This window comes from Botrytis byssoidea (genome assembly GCF_014898295.1).
Source record: "Botrytis byssoidea strain MUCL 94 chromosome Unknown BBYS_001, whole genome shotgun sequence".
Lineage (NCBI taxonomy): Eukaryota > Fungi > Ascomycota > Leotiomycetes > Helotiales > Sclerotiniaceae > Botrytis > Botrytis byssoidea.
In genome coordinates this window covers 231,929-247,723 of record NW_024065842.1, presented here as the reverse complement: position 1 = coordinate 247,723, position 15,795 = coordinate 231,929, and the positions used below count along the sequence as shown (strand labels likewise).

General features: G+C 30.1%; 3 protein-coding genes across 3 annotated transcripts; 1 reads left to right on the top strand and 2 right to left on the bottom strand.

Annotated features, from left to right (window-relative positions):
* Positions 1-9,400: 9,400 nt before the first annotated feature.
* On the bottom strand, positions 9,401-10,387 carry EAE97_000073 (uncharacterized protein; the record flags this gene model as incomplete). Its single annotated transcript, XM_038870583.1, has 1 exon — positions 9,401-10,387. The coding sequence occupies one exon, from the start codon at positions 10,385-10,387 to the stop codon at positions 9,401-9,403; it is 987 nt and encodes a 328-aa protein (XP_038737944.1).
* A 459-nt stretch (positions 10,388-10,846) lies between these two features.
* On the bottom strand, positions 10,847-13,659 carry EAE97_000072 (uncharacterized protein; the record flags this gene model as incomplete). The annotated part of the gene is made up of 4 exons (XM_038870582.1): positions 10,847-12,022; positions 12,152-12,358; positions 12,482-12,977; positions 13,046-13,659. The coding sequence occupies 4 exons, from the start codon at positions 13,657-13,659 to the stop codon at positions 10,847-10,849; spliced, it is 2,493 nt and encodes an 830-aa protein (XP_038737943.1).
* Positions 13,660-14,763: 1,104 nt separating this feature from the next.
* On the top strand, positions 14,764-15,568 carry EAE97_000071 (uncharacterized protein; the record flags this gene model as incomplete). The annotated part of the gene is made up of 2 exons (XM_038870581.1): positions 14,764-15,126; positions 15,372-15,568. 2 exons carry the CDS (start codon positions 14,764-14,766, stop codon positions 15,456-15,458), a joined length of 450 nt encoding a protein of 149 aa, XP_038737942.1. The 3' UTR covers positions 15,459-15,568.
* Positions 15,569-15,795: the final 227 nt, after the last annotated feature.

Genomic DNA, 15,795 nt, shown 5'->3' with positions numbered 1-15,795 from the left:
TATATAATCTATAATATTACAAAGAATATTCTTTTTTTAATTATAAGATTAATTTAAGATAATAAAATCAATTCTAAGCTTATAAATTTTAAAAAAAGAATTTATTTATTTAAAATTTTTTAAGAAAATAAAGGAAATATATTAAAAACAAAGGTAAAATTATTTAATAAATAATATATAATCAAAAAAAAGAGATTTCAAAATATTTCTATTAAAAATATAAAAAAGTTAGTTTAAATTTTATATATATTATTAAAATTTTTAAATATTATAATAAATCTTATTTAAATATATAATTGGTAATAATATATATAGAATTTTAAAATAATTTAATATAAATTTATTATTCTTGATTTGATTTAATATTTAATTAATTCGATTTTTGATAATCTATTAATTCCTATTATCTCCTATCTCCTTCTATTAGTTTGTATTAACTTTATTAACTTCTATTAGCTCCTATTAATTTCTATTAGCTTCTATTAAATCTTTTGAAAAATAAATATTAAATTATAAAATATATAATATAAAAATATATTATTTGATTAATTCTATTTTATAATTATATTTTTATTAAAATATTTTTCTATATTAAATAATTAATAAAAATTATTATAATAATCTATATAATTATAATAAATATAAATATAAACAAAGATTATTATAATTAAATATTAATATTTTTATTTTGATATTTAAAAAAAAAAACTATTAATATTATTTTACAAAACTAATTAGTTCTATAAATTATATTTGATTATAATAATCGATTATGTATATATAGAAAAGATAACCATATTTTTTTTTATATTATATATAAATAAATAGGCTATATTTTCTTTTATAAATAATTTAGTAATAATAAATATAAATTAAATCAAAATGAATTATTTATTATAGATTTTAATTAAAATAAATCTAATATTTGAATTTATAATTATAATAGAAAATATATCTTTTTTCTTTTAATAATTACTTCTTAATTTCCAATTTTATAATTTAAATAATATAATTAAAATCTCTTTATTTATCCAGAATAATTTTATTTTAGTTATTATTATTTATATATTATTATTTATATTATTATATTGATGAATATAGTTCTTTAGATTTGATATTATTTTAAAACTATAGGTGATATATTATATAACCTTTTTATATTTTTTTAAAAGTCTTTTAGAAATATACTTTATTTCAATTCCTTTTAACAAATATATAATAATAATAATTATTATTAATATGAATAGTATTAATATATATTAAATAATAAGACTAGTTATAGTATTAATATTATAATATATAAATTATTATTTTCTTTGCTTTAATATTAGATTTTTTATTATCTTCCATTTCTATATTCCAAATTTATTATTAAAATATTCAGAAAACATATTTAATAAATATAGGAATAAGTATATAAAAGGTAATAATATATAAATTAATAAAAGTATTAATAGAAAATAATACAATAAAATTTTATTAATTTAAAATAATTAATAAAGTTTTCTTAGTAGTTGGGTGATTATATAAAAAATAGATTTTCTAATTATAGTTTGTCAATTATTATTAATATTTAGGCATGTATGGATTATCATATTTTTATATTCAATCATGTCAATAAATAAATCAATATAAAAAAGGAGGAGGAGTAGTATTACCATATGGGCGAATAATAAATTATATTATATATTTAGTCTTTTATTCATTGAATAGTAATAGTTATAATAACCTTTTTATTATATTTAACATTTTATATATAAAATAAATTAATATTTATTTAATAGAAATTAATAGTTTTATATAGATTAAATAGAATAATAATATAAATTGATTTATTTTAATTATTTTTATTTATTTATTTATTACTAAAAAACACTGAGTTATTATTCATTTATGATTTAATAGGAATTAATAGAAGTTGATAGGAGTTTAATAAATTATATTAAAAATGATTATAATATAATTTATATTTCTGATATTATTTTACTATTATTACTATTATTATTATAATATTATATTTTCTAATATTACTTTATTATTTAATTTTATTTCTAATATTATTTCATTAAATTAAGTTTTCTTTATTAATAAATTGGAAATCTATATTTTTATCAAAATCGAATAGGAAATTATTTATATCTCAATTAATATTTTTAGGAAAACTAAATAAATTAAATAAAAGAAGAATAGGAAAAGTAAATCTAAATTTATTAAAATAGAGAAATATAAAAATCAAAGAGTTAAAATCTATTAATAAACAAGAATAGATTTAATATAATAATTTGATTTTGCAAATATAAATAATGGTGGATTAATATTCATTTTCGTTTTAGTATACTGTTATAAGTATTATACTCTATATAAATATTATATTTTAAATAAATATTGAAGATACTATTACTTTAAATTGAATTAATTGATATTTTGAATTAATTACTTTTAGTATAAAAAAGTATTTGATATTTATATTTAATATTAAAGAATTATTTAATGGATTATTTAAATTCGAAATTGAACATTAAATCATTTCCCTTTTTAAATTAGTTGCGTTAAAGTATTTAATATACAAAAAATTATTATTCTAAATTAGATAAATTTATATTCAATTGTTTTTTATATTAAAGTTAGTATTATTATTCCTAATATTTTTTTAAATTATTCTTTTTTTTATTTTCTTATTTCAATTAGTATTTGTTTATATATTATATATAAATATTCAATGTCAACATGAAAAAAATCTTAAAATAAAGATATTAATTCTATCTTTATATTTATTAAAATATATTATACTTTAAGATTAGGGATTTCTTATATAATTGATTGAAAATTAATTTATCCTATTAATTAAATAAATTTAATTATATACTTATTAATAATATAATTCATTATTTCCCAATATATAATTCTTTTATCAAATAAACTACTTGGTAATATAAATTGTTATTAATTAATTGGTTATTTTTGATATTTTTAATTTTATATTATTTTTTAATATTTTTAATATAAATATATTTAAATATTCTTTGGAATTTGGTATAATATAATCTTATTTAATAATTCAAATAGAATAAATAGAAAATTCGGGTTGTATTTATTACAATATCTTTTAGCAAAACAGTTTCTTTTTCCTCTTCTATTAATAGAAGATTTTCCCCAAAATAATCAAAAAATACTTTTTATAATATAAACTATTATAAATAATCAATCAAATAGAAAAAAAATTAATTTTTTAAATTATTTCAATTTTTTATTCAAATATATTTGCTCTTTAAAATGAAATTAATTATATTATTACTAATAATATCAGTTTCGATATTAATTTTTATATTAATCTTTTTTTTATTTACCAAATCTTTATTTTCTATTTGATTTTCTAAAATTTATAAAGCTTAAAACTATTTCATCTTTTAATAAAATAATAAAAATATCTTTCGATTATCTTTTATATTGAAATAAGAGTTTTATTTATATTAATATTAAATTCTTTTGATATTATAGAATAGAATTTATTAAAATCAAAATAATAATATAAAATAAATATATATATTATATGATATATTTTAGTTTTCTTTTCCCTCAATTTATTCTTTATTATATTTTTATAATCAATTACTTTCTTATATTCTAAAAAATAATTAAATTTATATTATAAATATTAATATTTATAATAATAATAATAATAATAATAATAATAATAATAATACAAATAATTAATATTATCTTGACATCAGGTATGATATTCTATTACTCGATTTTTTATATTAATCTTAAATAAAACGAAAATAATAATATATTATAATATTAAAACGTTATTCTTTATTTTAATAAAATATGATATAATTTTGTCTTTTATTTCTTTAAAAAGATATTTTAAAACAGTTTTTATTAGATTAATTTGGTTTTTTAAAATTTATAAATATTATAATCTTATGAAATTTTCTTTAAAATTGGATTTCTATCTTTATTTATAATATTATTTAAAAAATAATATAGAAATTCTAAAAATTTAATTTATTTATAAAAAATAAGAATTATATAATAAAATATTTGAATAATTAAAATATATAAATAATATACATTTAATATAATTGAACGTTTAATCTTCAAAATTCTTTATTATTTAAAATTACCTTTTGACTTTCTATATTCAAAATAATAATATATCCAAATATATAACTTTTTAAGGCAAAAGATACTATAATTACTTTAATATAATATATAATGTACAATTGAAAATTCCTTTAATTCTAAGATAAAAATAGTATTTATTTATAATTATAAATTTAATATTCTAAATTATAATTTAAAAAATATAAGTATATTTCTAAATTTAAATAAAAATTATTTATTTACAATTTAAAAATAAATATAGATATATTTTAATTAACAATTTAATTAATATTTTAGCTTTCTTTTTTAATAACTAGAATTTAGAAAAACGAAAATAATATTTCAAAAAGTTTTTTAATATCGTAAATTACGTCTTTCCAAACTTTAGTAATAAAACTATTTAAAAAAATATCTTTTTTATTAAATAAAATATAAATAAAATATTAAATTCTTTTTAAATTTAGTTTTATATAATAGAAAAAGATTCTTCTTCTTATAAATTTAAATAATATAAAATTTGGATTATATAAATTCTAAATTTTTGAATTAATAATGGAATTTAGGAATAAAAAATCCTTTTAAAATAATTTAATTAATTCGTTTTATTTTTCGATATATTTCTTTATTCTTCCTTTTTTAATTATTATACATATATTCTTTAATTCAATTTTATAAATTTGTTTTATATATTTATTTAATCTAATTATTAATATTATTAATATATTGAATATAGTTAATATAATTTTATAATTATTCTTTAGTTTTTTAGCTTTAATTCATTTAGAATATCTATTATCTTTTCTTTATTTTGAAAATATAATAATAAAAATTCCCAAAATATAATAAAAGATCTTAGAAGATAATAGGAGTTTATAGAAAATAATAAAAGTTTATAAAAAATGTTATAAATTAATAAATATATATAGAATATAATATAACTTAATAATAAATTAAATAAAAGTTAGCAGAAAATAATAAAAGTTTCTAGAAATTAATAGAAATGAATATAACAGAATTTTTTTTTTATAAACTAATAATTGAATATATATTTTATTTTCATTTTAGTTTTATTTTAGTTTATTTATAATTTATATAATAAACTTTATTTATATTTAAAAGCAATTTTAATATATTATATAAAAACAAAGAATTATTATACTATTATTATTTTAAAAAAATAGTATTTGATTATTTATTTTTTAATAAAAACATTATTAATAGAAATATAAATAATATAATAAGATTACTAAAATTAATGGAATCTTTAGAATATATATAATTATATAGATTAATAAATAAAAATAATAAATTAAAAAAAGAAAATAATTATTATTATAAAATATTGATTTTCAAAAATATATGTTTTTGATATATATATATATAATTGAATAAAATTATTATAATAAAAAATATATTAAAATAATAAGAAAATCTATTTGTATATATTGAAATGATATTAAAATAATATAATTATTAAGTGATTTATAATCTTTAATTAAAAAATTGAAAAATAATAAATTATTGATTTTTCTATCAAAACTGAAACCAAATTGTTTCAAACCCTACAGTGATAAATCTTCGGGAAGCCTTTGCCTCGAAATCAAGGCCAAAAATTATGTAATCACCGTGTGGTCTGAGGATGAGATAAACTCTAGCAGTTACCATTTATTGTACGTAAGACTGTCTGTCATAAGCTTGGAAATGTAGCCATGAAGAGCAAGCAAGAGCAATAGTTTTTGATAGTGTCGCCTTCATGGTTAGTATCTCAAGTGTGATATAATGTGTATGGAGGATAGTGAGGGACTTCCAGCTGTGATTTCAATGAAAGATAATAGCAGCCTCACAGGTATCGGCTGTTATTGAAGATGGAGGTGAAAATATGGTCCTTCAGTAAGATTCGAGAATCTAGACAACTAAGATATTCAAGAGTTCCACCGCAAGGTTAGCATCGTGATGATAAAAGACAACCAGTTCCAAGTTAAAGACAATACTGGCAGACCGACGACAACGATGACTGAATACACTATATACTAAAGCTCCTCACATAAACCTGAAATGAGAGTATTCAAAGATCCTGAATCAAACTTGTTGCGATACGAGTGAATATACGCACGTGAGCGCTAGCTCACTAGCGTACGCATGTATTGCATATAGCTTTCGTAGCTCTAGAACCTATAATAGATTAGACACAATATCAATGAATACAGCATAATCACCACCGAGGTGATACCAACAAAACTCTTTGGCGTCATCTCGATTCTGCCGCCATCCAACGAAAGTATAAGTATTTCCACTCACGATAGTGTGTGAATTGAGAATTGGAGAGTATTATACCTGAGAAGAATAATTCTCTTCTCAGTGTTATGATCTTTTTGCAAGTCTTTCACTCAAAAGCTAACTTATATTGAAGTATGGCTTCACAATATCAGTGCTACTGATACTCCCGGTGTGTAGCCTTCGGTTGGTAGATTAGCGAAATATAGATTCACAAACATGTGTACATAACTCGAACAAGTGCATAAACCTAATTTGATAGCTCGGGTATGCGGAAGTCAGTATCTTGCTTGTCACATGAATCTGTAGAGTAATATTGTATGAATCACGAGGTTTAAATTTGATTGATGTATTGAAACTGTTGCTTGAGTGAGTAAGAACACTTTCGAAAGTGCTGGCTGATAGTAACAATGGGCTGAACTAGTACTAATTCCAAGACAACAACAACATTACATATCGCCTTGATTTTTCAACTGGTGGAGCAAGTTGCATTCCATTGTATTAGACTTCACATTCAATGGGACTAGCCAGATAAAAAGGTTACTTGGCTTCAAGGAGCTAAAGGGTGATAGCTGCTTTAAATATACGCGAGATTTAGACGTGAGACATGAGTGGAAGACCTAAATACCTTGCAGAGTAGTGGTATTTAATAAAAATTTCTTCCGCTGATTGATTTCCATATTTACCAAAGAGTTTTGTTAATAGTAGGTTAAATCATGCAGCTCTTGTACTCCGTGTGAATTCAACATGCAGATCACGATCCTAACCGGAAATTGGTAGATTTTATGAAATTATTTCATCCCAAACGAAAATATGACACCAGAGATGATGGCGACAATATTCAAGAGACAATGAGAACAAGCAACAACCGCCTATAGCTTTCACATTCCCTCAGAAATAACGAGCAAACACAGTTGGATATTCACACACCACGAGACATCAAACTACATCTTACATCTGTAAAAATCATGTCACACCTCCCACCTAGTTACCGGACCCGGTCAGAATCCGTGTTTCGGAGATATTAACAACAAATCCAAACAGGGATTTGTATACATCACTCACGCAGGATTCTTACAAAATCCTCAACGGAACTCCCTTCGATCTTTCAGTCTTCTGAAAAATGATGCTCTTTCCTTTTAAATGAGCCAAATATTGCAATCCTGAACTCTGCGCAACTATAAATTCCCAGATAGACGCTCTCGGGTAGATGAATTCCTCTGACCCATTATCACATTCAAGATCTAACATCAAGCCAGTCGTTAGCTACACTACTCAAGACACGCTCCCAGACCGCTGCCCGGTTTAAACAGAGTCAGATCTTTAATAGGATGGGGGTGCGATACGATAAAATTAATTCCGAAATCCTCGCCTGCTTTAAGGGATATGTCGAAATCAATAATACTCATCTACTGATGTAAAGAACTCGAAGACTGACAGTGAGCAACCATCGAAGAAGAACTACACATATAACTCTTCAGCACAGCTCACATTCTTCCCTTCAACCAGTAAGCTACACAATCGCAAATTCCTCACCCTCTCGCCTTTCCTTACTGCTCCTTGATTCCTCCTGTGGCAATTCCTCTTTCATCTACTTCCTCCACATCCATAGAGTACATCAACTTATATCCGGCCATATAACTCAAGATCCCTCAAGTAGAAGATGTAAAATTCCAAGCGAGTCCACTAGGAATTTATATACGAAATTATTCTAAATGGCCAGCTTCCAATGCACAACTTGGAGATAAAGATACCCTATTAATAATCTTTCTGCCCAATTCACCTCGATTATGTATAAAGAGACCAAGTATTCAAGCATACGAAAAAGCACTTTTCTCACCAAGTAGAAGAAAATGGAACGCAGGTCGGAATTTCCATGAGGTATCTAGGGAATGATCTGAGATACTGAGTAATGCTTGCCTGTAAGTGGGCTTTGTGCACAGTAGATGAACGAAATAATATGGTATGAATATAAAAATAAGCTTTATTGTCGAGTAGTCTTATCGAAATCCCATTATCTATTTCTATTAACACAAATATTGTCCACTGACAACAAAAGTTGCGATTCTACACCAATAATAACAATAGCAACAAACAATTGATCATCATACAAACCTTGAAATCACACTCCCATCCATGATCAAAACCAAAGATCACCTCAAAAGACAGGTAATTTAGTTGTGTATAATGAGTTGTATTCTCTTAGTAGGGTAGCAAAGGAGATAGTCTCTTTATCCTTCACTTTATTACTAATCTATGAAAAATCCCCCCTCCAATCTTCGCCTTCCTTCTACCATCCCATCTATCCATCCCCTTACCAAAACCAGTCTCGCCAATCACTCATTTCAAACCCTAAATCCATACCCCTAAAAATACTCAACAAGAGATCATCTCACACCTCACAATCGAAATTCATCCGCCAAGAATGACTCAAACTCAGTTTCCTCCACACCCCCAGGATCTCACAGTCGACTCTCATCACATGTACAAAGATAGGGTCGGTCTATCTGATCCAAGCACACGTGTAGTAGCAAAAGAAAGAAAAGGACTGAAATCGCAGTCGAAAGTGTCGTGTTCTTGCCTGTCTCTTTTCCCTGCATTTAGAATTGCCGAACATCTCTACCCACCCTGCCTAGAGATAATGAGTTTACACGTACCCAAATATTCACCTAGAACGCAATCGAGACTGTGGGGCCCGAAGATCTTGTTTTCTTACACATTTCTTAAGTTTGGGGTTAGAGATGGAGAACGTTTTTATAGTTAGATAGTATGATAAGTCAATCAATGCTCTACGATAATTTGCATCTTCGTTCGGTTACTAGGTTGTTAGAGCAAATAACCAAGATAAGTCTCGAATATCCGATATTCACAAACTTACATACAGTTATTTAAGACCACATCTTCATGTTCTCAAAGTCAAGAATTCTTTGATTTCAAGTAGAGAAATTCACACAATTGTCGCTTCGCACTGTTATCAAAATAAAGATTATGATGACCATAACTATCAACATCGATCTCAATCCCGAACATCAAATCTCAACCTCTTATCTCCTCCTTCCCTACCTCCGTCCTTACACGTTCCCCCACGACCACTGAATCCCATCCTCCTATTCCTCCCCTCTCCCCTCCAGCTCCTCACCGGCTTTCCAAATTCCCCACACTCCCCACTCCCCACTCCCCACTCCCCACTCATTTCCATTTCCATTTCCCTCCGTAAACTTCTTCCTCTTGACTTCCTAACCGGTTTTGCCCAACTAAATATTCCTCTTCTCTCAACTACTACCCATGTATTCCTCCTCCTCCTCCTCCTCCTCCCTCTCCTCCTTCTATTCCCTCCTCTTTCCCATTCGCGACTTTTATTTCTCCTATCATAATCATAATTATCGTTCCATTTCTTATCCCTTTCTCTTCTCATCCTTCTATAAGTCCTTTCTCTCCCGCTCCTCCTTTCTCTCACTACTGCTTTATCCGGCCGCCTAATCTCATCACCATCACCATCATCACATTCACACCTCATTTCCCATTCCCCTCCACCCCCACCTCTCGCACCACTTTTCCAAACCCTTCCTCGTTCTCCTCCACTATCTCTCCTATCTCCATAGACCATTTCACCCCCATCCCCATCTCCATCTGCACCATACCTCGCAGCCCAGCCCGCAGATCGTCTATCTGCACAGCACATATACCCAAACACCAACAACACCAGAAAACCCAATATAGAACCCAATACAATCCCTGCAATCGCACCACTGCTCAAATTCGTAGCCTCCCCTACATTGACTTGTGGCGTCGTCGATCTAGGATCCAGAACAGCAACCGGACTTGTGACTGATCTGATGGTAGCGAAGTGATCTTCAAGCTTTGAAGCAGTGCATAAATCGAGAAGAACGATAGTGGTAGAAGATCCATCTCTTCGAGTGATATTCTTTATCATCTCTTTCGAAACACGAGGAAAACTCATCGCGCGAGGAATATTTCGAGTCTGTCGGTCCATAGGAGCCATCTTAATCGTGAGTGGTGGGGTGATTAGAATTTACCAAGCAGGCTTTGAGAAAGTTCCGAACTTTATCGGTCGACTATATTCATTGTATTTAACATACAAAATCGACCGAAGGGTTGTGTAACAGTCGTGATGCCTTTCTGAATACGCCCGGTTTCTTTGAAGAAGTTGATAGCCTCATGACGAGGTATCTACACGGTGTGAGTTTTAAGCCGCTTGAAGAGGGGGTGCACAGATTTACAACATTCATCACGGTCAGTTTCTCCAGATGTTAAAATCCGAAGCCATAGATTGGGTAAGTTGCATTGCAATAAACTAATGCTGTCAGCATTGTGTAGCATATATTTCAAGCTGATTTTTCGAGATTCAGAGGCATATGTACGAGGAGGCTGAAGAAGGTAAAGGTTACATGCAGCCGATGAACGACTTGAAAATCCTGGTTACTCTCTCATCATAGTATCTCTACCAATTTTGATCATAGTTATTACCAGGTTGACCAGTATAAGCAGGAAGATCTCCATCCAATAATGTTTGCCAATATTCCCAGTCCATAGGAGTGATATCAGGCATTGAAGTATCAAGGAATGAATCTGAAGCGAGCCATGGTTGTTCTTGGGGCATTTGCATTGGCATTTGCATTGAGGGTCCTGGTTGTGGTGGTTGTGGTGGTGGTATGTAATCAGGTGGCTTTTGTCTAACATAAGATTCGGCTGTAGCTGGCATTTGCCAGTGATTAACCGTTCTGAATGGATCCGAAATATCATCATGTTGTTCTATAGATCTTTGAACTTGGTCGTGCTTTTGTCTTTGAGATCTTAAGATTGATATAAACCTTGGCGGGGTAACTTGATCTGGTGAACGACTACCTTCTTCTCTTTTCTCCCAGGCTTTGAGTACTAGATTACCTAAGGCAAAGTATAAGCTACTTTTAGTATCGTTAAGCATTTCTGCGCGAAACTCATATGCAAGTTCGACTTGTTGCCATGCTTTATCAACTAATTCTCCCCTTTCCCTACGTCGAAGTTCGCTGAGCAAGTATATAAAAGCGTCCAATTGAAAATGCACATGAATATGCCACAGATATCTTTGAACAAGCTTCTCGGAATGACCTAATCCATCATATTCAAGCATCTTCAATGATTCGTTGAAAAGCATATCTCTTTCCTTCTGTGGCATACTCGCACCTTTATCGGGATATTGTCTTGGATGATGAGCCATTAATCTCATTGTACAAATGACTGATTTTGCGACATATATCGATAGCAAATGTAAAGGTATCGATGGATCACAGTATTGCAAGTACTTCTCCTGGAGTCTTGCCTCCAATTCGTCAATAGTTTTATCCTTTTCGGCAATGACATTGGAACCAGGAGGAATATCTGAAGGACCACCACCGTGATGGCCCCCACCTCTATGACCACCACGGCCACCTCCCCCATGTCCATGTCCATGTCCATGTCCACGTGCCCCATTGCCAAAGCTATTAGCTTTTCGTATAGCTTGTGAAACTTCATATCGAATACAGCAGAAAAGCATTTCAGTTGCACCTGCGCGCTCGGGTGGAGGTTCTATCATGTCGGGGGTAAGATCGCTATCGCTAACATTTAGTGGTAACTTTGTATCGAATTTTGCGAGCCACTACGTAATATCAAGTCAGTAAGTCTTGAATGTAGATGAGAAATGACTACGAGCTGAATGAAGAGATGTAAATCTGTAGTGAGAAGACCTGCAAGGCCGAGAGTAGATGAATATCGAGGATATACTTACGGCGGGGAATCCAGCTCCACACAGTTTCGCAGCAAAACCATCAAGGAAAACAATCTGCCACCAAACTCTTCTTCTCATTTCTGTGTCGAAAGGAGATAAATTATGAGACGATCCATCACGATGGATACCCAGTCTTTGACCAATTCGAACGGCAGAACCCGTCAAAATCCAAAATGCATGAGCATCATAATGCTTACGAGCTGCAAGCTATTTATTTGAAGTCAGTCGAGAAGTAGAAGGGTCATCTGAGTATGTCAGAGAAAGATGGTGGGGTCGTTTAGGTCATTCGGTTCGAGTAAAAGGAGACGAGGGGTGTTGATTATCACTTACAAGAAATAAACAGTAAGCTTGTAAAGAAGTCAAATTGAGAGATTTGATATATTTGACATTGATAAGAGCTTGTTGAGTGGCATGAGAATATCTCGATAAAAGTATTGATCTTGGTTCATTAAATGTACTTTCACATTCATCGTCTTTGAGCGATCCGATAGATAGGAGGTATATAACGAACATTAAGGCTTCTGTAGGTTTCGGAATATGATCCATATCTGATGTTGCTTCTAAAATCATCTCTTGAACTGTAGGAGCATGAAACAGTTTGATCAATGGATTTACATTGGTCAAAAAATTTTGCCATAACCTGAAGATTGTGACAGGTTGTGGATGAAGACTTCTGAGATTTCTTTTTGAGCTGATCAAGTTGCCAAGAAGAATTGTTGATTCCTCGGGAAAGAGAGGGTTGTCATTGCTATCATCTTCTTCCGATGAGACTTGAAATGCTTCCTTTGGATCTTGTAATTCATTGCTGAGATTCTCCCAGACGGTACTAGAACTAGTTAGCAATGCATTTGAATGACCTAGTCGGGTAACAGAAGTACAACGAGAGCTACCCACTTTTCTATGTAACGAGAGTTACCATGTTTAGAGTACAATCGACCTCTTCCAGCTTTAGAACCACGAGCACAGCCCATAGAACGATGCCCATGTGATTCGTGAGAATTACGGTTACATCGATGTTTATGTGAACCATGGTGATTATCGATATGTTCGGTCCCGGTTGCTGTAGTAGTAGCTGGATCTTTACCTTTATTGGCTATCGAAAGGTTTTGTGGATTAGGATTGGGCGTCTTTTCTTGGCGAATTGAAATTGATTCATCAGCATTTCCGTCTTCAGTGCCACTTGCATTTGCACTTCCAACACCACCAGTAACACCATCGTCTTCGATTCGAATTCCGTTAACTCTCAATAAATGTTCATATTTCCGTAATCTTGCTGCGACATCTAATTCGCTAAGCTTCCGTCTCCTTCGACGTGGAGCAGCAGGTGTACTTGGAATACACTCAGCATGTGCTTTGACGCAATTTGAACATTGAGGTTTTTGCCGGTCGCATCGCACTTTTCTCTGCTGACAGAGAATACAAGAATGACCACGAGTTATCTTTTGATGAATTGGTTGGGCTGGAGGGGTTGGTATAGTCGGACCCGGAGGTTGAGGAGTTGATTCCATAATGATATGAAGATATGAAGATATACAACATATGAAGATCCAAGTCACCCTAGCCGTACCCTACGAGAGAGAGGATGATTGATGTGATGAAAGGGTCGTGAGTTGACGATGTAGTTGAATAACTTGACTCGTATTGTATTCGTATGTACCTACCACATTCGTATCCAATGGCCGGAGGTTCGGAACCGTCGGGAGTTTGGATCCAAACTATCAACGCCAGCCTTTCCTTGCTGACTTTTTTCCTTTTGCCTTTGGATAGGACAAATGCGTGATCGGATGTTTCAATGTGAATGAAGTCTTCCAAATCATATAAATACCCTTTGGGGTAATATCAAGTGATATATATGGGAAGAAGTAAGAATATTCTGAATTGAATAGTATTCAATATTGGTAAAATGATTGTACAAGACTACAAGTGGTGGTGGTGGTGGTGTATACTTGGTATGATGTATGTATTGATGATGGTGCTTTGGTTCTTGGGATCAATTTCTTGAGGTGTCGGGTGTCGGGTGTCGGGTGTCGGAGGTTCGGCGTCTCTTCGGTCCCGACAATGTTCTTTCCTTAATTGTTCAACCTTTTTTAAAGCTTTCTTATTGGATGAAGAGAAGGAAGAAAGACTTGTGAGCTTTGTGAGCCTTGTGAGCCTTGTGAGCCTTGTGAACCTCGTTATTGCTTCATTTGGTAGAATGTTCTTGTGAAAGTAACAGGACAACATTTTTCATCTGTTGAATGGTAGAAAAACCATTGAATTTCATCATCTTCTGTCAAATCTATCTTCCTCTTTGATCCCTCTATAAGCTGTGTATACCTGTCCATTCAGGTTTTCATAACAATGCAACTCTCATACTATTGACTTTATCATTCTACTCTCCTCTAATTGAAAGGCTTGTTGAAATCTTACTATCTTAAGATTTGGGTGAGCAGCGAGTCTATCAGCCTTCTGTTCTCACCTTTTCTTCTTCCAATACTTCCCTCGCCAAACCATCTTGACATGATTTTCTCGCACACACAACATTAAAATCGAGGATCAAAAAAGTACCAATTGGTCGTTACTCTAATTCGATTCAGAATCCAAGTCCTATAAACATCGTACGTGCTTCAATTATGCTTTCTCGTCCATCACCCCAAGGTCAACGACTTGATCTTATAAGCTTCCTAGCTCAAGATCCATTGCCAGCTTCGATTTCTCACATTGCATCTGAAATCCAATTCTTGAGAGAATGCCCTCAAGTAACTACTAACAAGAGAAAGGCCAAGATGGTCCGTCCTGTGATCGAATCGGATAATTCTGGTGAATCCGCAGCAGTCAGCTCCTTCGGTGTTCCTTTATCAACCACTTCCAATCGCAATGGTCGAGTCAATCGCTGGGGAACTAGAGTCGACGATGCGAATGGACAATATCCTGGGTTAGGAAAAATGGTTTTCACTATGTTGTCTCTCTACCTGATTACGCTGATTGTAGCTCTTGTAAGTCCTTTCCTTTGCAGACGCGAATTCATCTCATATCCCTCGAATTTTACCCTTGATTGTTCCTTCTACTTCCAACCCATTTCATATATCTTCTCTTTCTCAATATCTCTTTGGCTCAGAACATCCTAAGACCTCTCAAACAATGCAAACTGTTATTTCTACATACTGCAACTCCGAACTGCAACTCCGAACTTCCAACATCTTCCGTTTATGAGCAATGTAGTGATACTAACAAAACTTAGGATCGAACAATTGTTAGGGCTAGTTTGGATATACAAATCCGCACTAAATCCGCTGAATATTCCGTACTTTTTGAAAGCGGATTTTGAATTTATATTTGAATGTTAAATCGCGGATTCTATTGAATAATTCATATTTCAATGAATTTAGTATATTTTGAAATGAGGAAAGGGTGGATTACTCTAAAATGATACTAAATAATCCGTGTTTTTCAATAAATTTGTATAGGAAAATAAAAACGTGGATTAAAAACGAGGACTAGAAAAAATAGGCTTCATTAAATCCACTAAAATAATTCATTCTTTTTATAGGCCTTTATAGGCTTTAAAATCTAAAGCTTTAATAAATAAAGTCTGAAGTTATAGTGAATAAAGTTTGAAGTTATAGGCTTATATTGAATTAAAATTTATAATTGTATATAAATTT